Raw genomic sequence first — 8,080 nt, 5'->3', positions numbered from 1 at the left:
GGGGGGGGGGGGGGCGCGGCGGTGAGAAATACAGTTCTGTATTTATATGCCTAGTAAGGCACCTATTTGTCAAAAACATTTCCTGAATCTTTGTCATTGTCCGGATTGTTACAGACAGACTTGCTGACACCTATTATGAAATAAATTACCAAACTAATTGAAACTGGTCTGAGTGTGTTATTTTGGCAAATAAAATATGCAGAATTTTGCAGACGTTTCAAATACTGTGTGCAGAATGTTTAATTTTTTGGTCCAGAATTCCCCCAGGACTCTCTCTCCTGGCCCTCCCTCCAAATTCTAGCAGTGCCACCGCACAAAATGACCCCCTGCACCCTTGGGCGGGTTTGCAGGTGGGGGGGAGGCTTTGCTTTTTGAAGTGGTCTCATGGCTCAGCTTCCAGCTCTGCTGGGTGGAATCTGTACGTTGGGGTTGCTGTTAGAGGCTTTTGCTGGAATGTGTAAGTGCCTGAGTTGTCTAATGGAAGGCAGCCTTTTAAGCAGAGGCCACAGCCGTGTTAAGTGTTGTCTAACCCTGCGCTGAGCTTGTCCATATGACGCAGTGCCTAATGCCCTGTGGTCGCACTCCCATTCTGCCCCCGCCTAGTCCCAGGGGGCGTGGCTACAGGGAGAAGGGGAGGGGAGTTTTGGGAACATGTCCTGCCTTCTGCTTAGTAAGTTGCTGCCTTCAATGATTTCAAGGCAGTTGCTGCGTTATACAAACTGCTGAACGGGGGCTAGTCTAGCTTTGTTATAAGCTACTGGTCGTGGTAGCTGGTTCGTGGTTATACCACGCTGCTGCTGCCTTCAGGTGTTAAGTTCTCTGGAAGCTGCAGAGGAACCACTGGCAGTGGAACGACTTAGCGCTGCAGGTACTGGAGTCGGATTCTACAAAATCAGTTTCCATTGCAACTCCGACAGCCGCCCTGAGATTCTGGGGTGGAGAATGCAGAGCTGACCCTGCTGCCGGACGCTATGTTCCATTCAGTGCCTGTTTACAATGTCTGAAATGTAAGATCAGGGCCGGCTTTAGCAAGTGCAGGGCCCGATTCGTGGGGCTTGTACTCACCGGGTGGCGCTCCTAGTCTTCAGTGGCACTTCGGATTGCCGCGCTCCGGCCGGGGTTGCGGGGCCACGGACTTGCAGGGCTCGGGCCGGCGCTCCGGCCGAGGGAGCGGGGCCGCGGGGCTCGGGCCGGCGCTCCGGCCGGGGGAGCGGGGCCGCGGGGCTCGGGCCGGCGCTCCGGCCGGGGGAGCGGGGCCACGCTCCGGCCAGGAGAGCAGGGCCCTCTTAGGTGCGGGGCCCGATTCCGGGGAATCGGCGGAATCGGCCTAAAGCCGGCCCTGAGTAAGATGGGACGACACGCCGCGCTACCCAGGAAACACACCCCAAACTGGAGCCATGGGAAAAAAGCCACAAACTGCGCTCTGCGTTCGAGACCATTATTTTTTATACAGACAGAGCGGGTGGGCGGGCTGTGGACTCACCTCCCCCAACATTATCCCCTGATGGACTGGAATGTCCTCGAGTGAGCAAACAGGGCAGCTGACCCAAACTCGGCTGAGTCTTGTGCATGATCCTGCCTTGAGGTGTGTGGCCAGACTGCTGAAAGACTCGCATTGCTTTTCTGCGGGAGATATTTTATTGGGTTAATGGGTTATACAGTAAACGTTTGTTGGGTACTTTCCTGTCAGCGGTACACGAGTTTAAGAGTCTGTCTCACGGAGCTGCTGTCTTCACACCGCCGGCGCTGCCCTGAACTGCTGGGTTAGACAGAACACTGCTGCCGTGAGGGCCGTGCCCTGCCGTGCTAGCAGCGTGGCACTGAAATCGCGACAGTCCTTCCCCCCGGTCTGGAGAGCAGCGCGGACAAACTGATGGTAGGTGCAAACCACGTCCTTCAGATTGACGGTGAGCTCCTTGTGGCGTCTCCCGCACAGTCCACAGGCTGTGAACTGGAAACACAGCGCCGTCAGTCGCATGAGGTCCTGGAAGGTCTCCTGCAATGCACTGGGCAGCTCTTCAGAAGGCCTGTCTGGTTGTAGGACCTTCTGGCAGCTGGCCATCAGCTTGCGGGACTCCGCGCAGAGCACGTGCTTGTGTTCAGAGTAATGTTCTGCGCACGTGTCTCGAGGGTGTTTCGTTCGGTTTCCTGAGAACTGCCTCACAACGGCCTGGAGCTCTGCCACATTTGCCAGGAACGGAGAGAAGTCAGCCGATGACTTCCCTGCTCTCTCTTGCAACTGAGCCAGCACTTCCGGGTGAGATTCTGGCCCTGGGCCGTTTTCACTCACACTCTCGTCCGTGGTCCTGGGAGGGGGCTGGTCTAGAAACGACAAGCTCCCAGCAGCCGGTGGGGTTGTTAAAGGCCTGGAGGAAGTGCTGTGTGCAGAATCAACATACTCATACTCGAGGTCGTTGTCTAGCCCCCGGAAGCAGCTGGCATAAGACAAGTGACAGCTGCACTTGTCCGTGCCAGCTTTGGGGAAGAGGGTCCCCTTAACACTGGTCAAGCCCAAAGGACGAGTTGTGCTGCAGCTCGTAGACACCGGGGCATCTTTTTCATGGGCCACACAAAGCAGCGATCGATCTGCACCAAAGTTTCCTTCTCTGTGTGCTGAGGCGCCACCCGTGTCTTTGGGGGAAGGAGAACGTAGCCCCGGTGATGTGTTGAAGTGGCAGCCCTCTCTTTGCTCTGCGGTCTCCTCCGTGAGAAGGGGAGTCAGAGTGGGCTGGCGCTGCTCGTGGCGACCATCCACACACACTGCATCTTCTCTGGGTTCTCTCTCCTCTGTGCGCTGGCCACTAAGCAGCTCCGGAGGAGGAGGCGCTTTCGGAGAAGCTGAGGAAAAACGCGTTTCCTTCCTTAGGGCACCGGAGTCGCAATGCTCTGCTGTCCAGGGACTTTGGTCAACCGCTTGGTCGGTATCTTCAAGCAGTGCCCTGCCGGCAGGGGGGCATAGGTCTGTCCTGGTTCCAAACGAAAGCCAGGAGAGGCGAGTGATTATTCCCGAGGCTCCGTTAAAGTCTGACAGCAGCTCCGTGGCATTAGAGAAACCCAAATGGATTTTATCTTCCACTCTTTTTAAGGGTTCTTCATTTAGGTTCGTGTTGGTTTTCTCTCCAGATACCATTTCAGCCTCTGGCTTCACTGCACAGCTAGTGGGACCAGCTGTTCCCCTTGCAAAGGGAGATGATGGCACCAGCTGTTCACATGCTTCTCCTTTATCGGCCGTGGATAGAGAACCCAGGTCTGAAGCTGCAGCCTGGGGCGATGGCTTGCCTCTGTAGCACCCCAATGGAGAAAGAACTGGCTCCACACTAGCAGGTATCCCTCCTTCGCCCGGATGTGCAGACGTCTCGAGTTCACGGTGGGCTTCCAGAGCCTCCGCGGCACTCTGTGGCATCGGCTGCTCTTGCGGCACCGTGCGGGTTATACATCCATCCTCGGTTTCAGAAAATGGGCGACCACAGCCACCGGGGCTGTCCCAGGCGCCTCCTGCTTGTTCTGGGTTTCTGATGCCTCCCAAATGGAAGGATAATTCAGGACTGACGCAGCCACTGTCACGCGCGCATGCAGAACCAAGAGGCCCCAGGCTGTTCTCCGCGCAGCTGGGCAACGGGGTTAGGTCCGAAGTTTCTTTCCCTTCCTGGTCACCCTGGAGCTGACTGGCTGAAACGGAAGGGATGACCGAGGCGGTTACTGAGTTGGTTTCCGTGGCGTCAGGCTCCATTTCCATGAAGGCAGATGAAGGGTTTTTACTCTTGGCTTGGCTCCGAGGCTCTAGCTGGGCAAAGGTCCTGGCTTCCAGCAGCGGGGGTTCCCCGGTGGAGTCGTCCAAGGAGGATGTCATGCGAGTGAGAGAGATGGAGGGCAGCTGGGACTCCCGTTCAGAGCAGCACGCAGGATCAGCGCTCTCCAGGGCGGGGGATGGAGCCACCGGGAAGGTAACCTGCGACGTGTAATCCGTCTGTAGGAAAGATCTCCTCTTTCTCAGGCTCTTGGCATGCTTCAGATCCTTCTCCTTTCTGTGCTTCTCCCTGGTAGCTTGTCTCGACATGCAGCTTTCCCCCAGGTTGCAGCACCTTGACTTCTTCAGGAAGCAGGAATCGCCCTTCCCCTCACGGGTCAGTGCCTTAAAGCCTGCCAGGAAAGAAGAGAACACAAGGGTAAGGAAATGGTAGTGTACCACACACGTGTGTGTAACTGGCTACACACAGAGGGCCACGGGTTGTTCATGGGATCTCCTGGACTGCTGAGAACCACGCATCGGGGATGGCGGCCATCTTGGCTGAGACACCGGGGATTGAACTGGGGACCCTTGAGCACTAAAAGCACGAACTGCTATAGTTTGAGCTAAAGCTCTGTAAATGGGGGGCTGTGACAAACTTGCGTCCTACGTGGCTCGGCACAGAGGGGGTAGCTCATAGGATGGTTTAGGTTAAGTACTAAGCAGAAGTTAGGTTTGGGGCCTAAGCATACAAGAGTATAGGAGACTGTGTGTTATGGGAAAGTAAGACTTAGCAAGGACATGACCCAGGGTTAATTACACTAACTGCTGAACGGGGGCTAGTCTAGCTTTGTTACAAGCTGCTGGTCGTGGTAGCTGGTTTTTGCAGGGTTTTTAAATGAGTGTTTTTGAGAACTGTTTGTTAAAATGCGATCTCTATTGATAGCATGGGAGGGACGGGGGTGCAGCTGTTAACTTCAATAGTGTGGATTGTAAAGAGCCCATAAGGCGGTGGTAGAACTAGAATTCAGGGGAAGGGCAGTTTCATGTTAATTATAAAAGGGGTAAATTCATGAAAAAGGTACGGTTAGGTTCCAGGATAGTAAGGCTGTAGCTCACTCTGTTGTCCGGGGACGTATCACCCATTGACACACCGTTTGGAGTGGGAGTATAATTGTAGCAGGGTGTAAGTGCTAATGGCATGCCTGTTTGCTTAACGAATCATTTTTCTTTTGAAAACTTTTCTTCTTCGTGGCTTACTCTAGGCCTTAATTGGTGGGGGTGATGGATGAATAAGGTGGTCTTGGAATTTCTGCCTGGTTTCAGGTTGGAACTAGGGGAAAAGAAGCGAAGGCTGCGTGAGTGCCCGTAGCTATGCATTTCTGTGTTGTCCAGACGTGGGCTGGTGGGCTGTAAAACGGAATGGTAGTTTGTGATCTGTCCGAGGGGAAGGGAGAGGAAGCTGCAGTGGGTTCTCCTGAGGTTTTGGGGCTGAGTTTAAGCGATAGCATTTTTCAACTTTTAGTTTGGGGATTTCCTTAGGATTTAAGAATGTCTAAGAATCATCGCTCGGTGTCAGGGGTTAGGCAAGCCTGGCAGGAATGGGTCCCTATCTCTTTCCTGGCAGCCTCCCACCATCACACAGTGGCTCCTCCCTCCCTACACGGCTTTCCCGCTTCCTTTTCTTCTGGCCTGCTCCTGTATCTACACCTCCCAGGATTCCTGCCAGCCCACGCCACCCCCGAGCACAGCCGTCAGCCTCTGGGCCAGCTGCACCTCCCACAGCATTCGTGGGGACCACACACACTTTGCAAAGTCCATCATGTACACAGCGAACACAACAAACTCACATGGGTACTACGGAGGCTTAAAGACACGTATACCTTTAAATAACATGCGTGTTCCATATGTGTCTGTACTCTGGTGTGCTTGTGATAGCGGGTGGGGTTTCGAGAATGCCAGACTGTCTTAGGAGCACAGGTCCCATGACTTTCACTGGGACTGGTGCTCTGAACTCACCTGGGTGCTACTGAAAAATCCCACCCAACCCTATAGCTCCGATAGCGAGGTGCTCTCTCTGCACGGCATTTCTGCCTGCGAGGGATTCATTCTTGGAGAAGGGACGTTTAAAGCTTGTTTGCGAGTCCAAAGAGCTTCAGGACAACCTTGGGAAATTGAATAAGGGGGACGTGTTCTCGGCATTGTGGATCTGACGCATGACCACCCCTAGGTTCATTATTCATCACTCGTCCAGCCGTACCACCCAGAGTACCCCAGGAATGATCAGGTCCTGTCCTGCCAGGTGCACAGGGTAAGAGAGCGTCCCTGCCCTACTAAGCTGATTTATTACATAACCTCTTCTCTGAGCGCACCTGCCAGGGTGTCTGTCGGGGTCAGCCGGTCCGCGGCATCGTAGAATTCATCCTCGGAGCTGGTGTCCCCGAAGCCCGGAGGCGGGTGCAGGATGAGGTCAGTCTCCTTTGCTGTTGGATCTACCTTGCAGAATCCCTCCTGCTGGCCTGACTCAGCCAGCAGGTCCTTCACAGAGCCGTTCCCTGGGCTATGATTGAGGACGCTTCTCTCTCCGTTGCTGCCTGGGGATATACTGGAGCAGAGACTGTAATACTCCATCACGTTCTCTTCCGACAGCTTGGTCTTGAGAGCCGAAGCATCCGCCTCATTCTCCCCTCTTTGCTCGGGGCTTGTCTGCTCAGGCACAGGGTGGCTTCCTTGGGATAACTGCAAGAAACAAAGGAAATCTTCAGACTCTGCCCCACCGCTCTCCTCCTTGTTGGCCAGAGCGAAGATGCTCTTGTCTTGGCAGTTGAGTTCTTGAATAGTGGGTGTGAAAAACTGGAGGAACTGTGGCCTGCTGGAGGAGCAGGCCTCTAAGTCGTCCTCCTCCAGAGCGTCCATCGAGTCACTCGAGCCACTGGTCTTGCAACCTCTGCTCTCGGTGTTGGCCGAGTCAGAGGCTTCGGACGCACTGTCCGTCACGTCACTCCTGCCTCTGGGGTTTCTGCTCTCTGGCTCCAGCTCAGGCAGCTCCTCCTGCTCCGCCTCCTCCTCACACAGAGGTTGGATGCTGCCGGGGTTCAGCCAGGGGGGGTCCAAAAAGCGCTCTGCAGAGGAATCCAATTCCCAAGAGTCTTCGGAGTCGCTGCAGGCTCTCGACTCGTACCCTGCAACGTAAAGACACCGTGCCTGCTGTGAGCACTGGCCAATGCAAACAGCTGGGTACAGCAGCCGAACTAGCACAGAAGCAGCAGCAATTCAGTCCCCTTGCACTCCCAGAAAGGGACCCACTCCTGTGACTGCTGCTCGGATTCTGAACAAATGAGCACGGAGCACAGTCTGTCCCACGGGGCCACGGCCTGCAAGCGGAGGCCAGTGCTGGAGCTGGTCACTAATACAGTCTAATGCCTAGATTCCCAGGCTGAAGGGCCCACTGGGCCCACCTAGTCTGACCTGCCCGGTAACACAGAGCTTTCCGACGGGAATTCCGGCCTTGATTTACAAATTGTGGTGGATTCCCCATCGCGGGCAACTCTCCATGAGTTGGTGCAGCCATTAATTACTCTCACTGTTAAAACGTTACACCCTATTTCCAGGCTGAATTTGTCTAGCTTCGACTTCCTGCCTTTGGATCGTGTTAGACCTTTCTCTGCTAGATCGAAGAGCCCATTCTTCAATATTTGTTCTCTGGGTAGGTACTATTGACTGATCAAGTCACCCCTTAACCTCTTTGTTAAGCTAAATAAATCAAGCTCCTTGAGTCTATCACTGTACGGCAGGTTTTCTAATCCTTTAATCATTCTCGTGGCTCTTCTTTGAACCCTCTCCTACGTGTGGCTTATTATTGTTATTATAATGATAATCATTACTATTATTTCTTTGTATTGCAGTAGTGCCTAGGAGCCCCCGTCATGGACCAGGCCCCAGTGTGCCAGGTGCTGTACAGACACAGAACAAAGGCACAGTCCCTGCCCCAAGTAGCTTCCAGGGTAAGCAGAAAGAGAACAGTCTTTCCAATAGCTTCAAGGAGTTGGGAGCCGTGAGATGGGGCTCAAGAGGGGACTAACTTCCTAGGAGAAGTTTCAGAGTAGTAGCCGTGTTAGTCTGTATCCGCAAAAAGAACAGGAGTACTTGTGGCACCTTAAAGACTAACAAATTTATTAGAGCATAAGCTTTCGTGGGCCACAACCCACTTCTTCGGATGCATATAGAGTGAAACATTGAGGAGATATATATACACACATATAGAGAGCATGAACAGGTGGGAGTTGTCTTACCAACTCTGAGAGGCCAATTAAGTAAGAGAAAAAAAACTTTTGAAGTGATAATCAAGATAGC

The 8,080-nt window shown here is 53.8% G+C and overlaps 1 protein-coding gene across 1 annotated transcript; it reads right to left on the bottom strand.

The window, feature by feature from the left end:
* Positions 1-1,663: 1,663 nt before the first annotated feature.
* LOC113408605 (FERM and PDZ domain-containing protein 1-like) lies at positions 1,664-7,265 on the bottom strand. Its single transcript, XM_026661943.1, has 3 exons — positions 7,196-7,265; positions 6,100-6,909; positions 1,664-4,140 (listed from the first exon to the last, which is right to left on the bottom strand). The coding sequence occupies exons 1-3, from the start codon at positions 7,263-7,265 to the stop codon at positions 1,733-1,735; spliced, it is 3,288 nt and encodes a 1,095-aa protein (XP_026517728.1). The 3' UTR covers positions 1,664-1,732.
* Between the last annotated feature and the right edge of the window lie 815 nt (positions 7,266-8,080).

The sequence above is a fragment of the Terrapene carolina genome, unplaced genomic scaffold (genome assembly GCF_002925995.2).
Source record: "Terrapene carolina triunguis isolate 2854851 unplaced genomic scaffold, T_m_triunguis-2.0 Scaffold19992, whole genome shotgun sequence".
NCBI lineage: Eukaryota > Metazoa > Chordata > Testudines > Emydidae > Terrapene > Terrapene triunguis.
The sequence above is the reverse complement of the archived record's forward strand: the minus strand, read 5'-3'. Positions and strand labels throughout refer to the sequence as shown.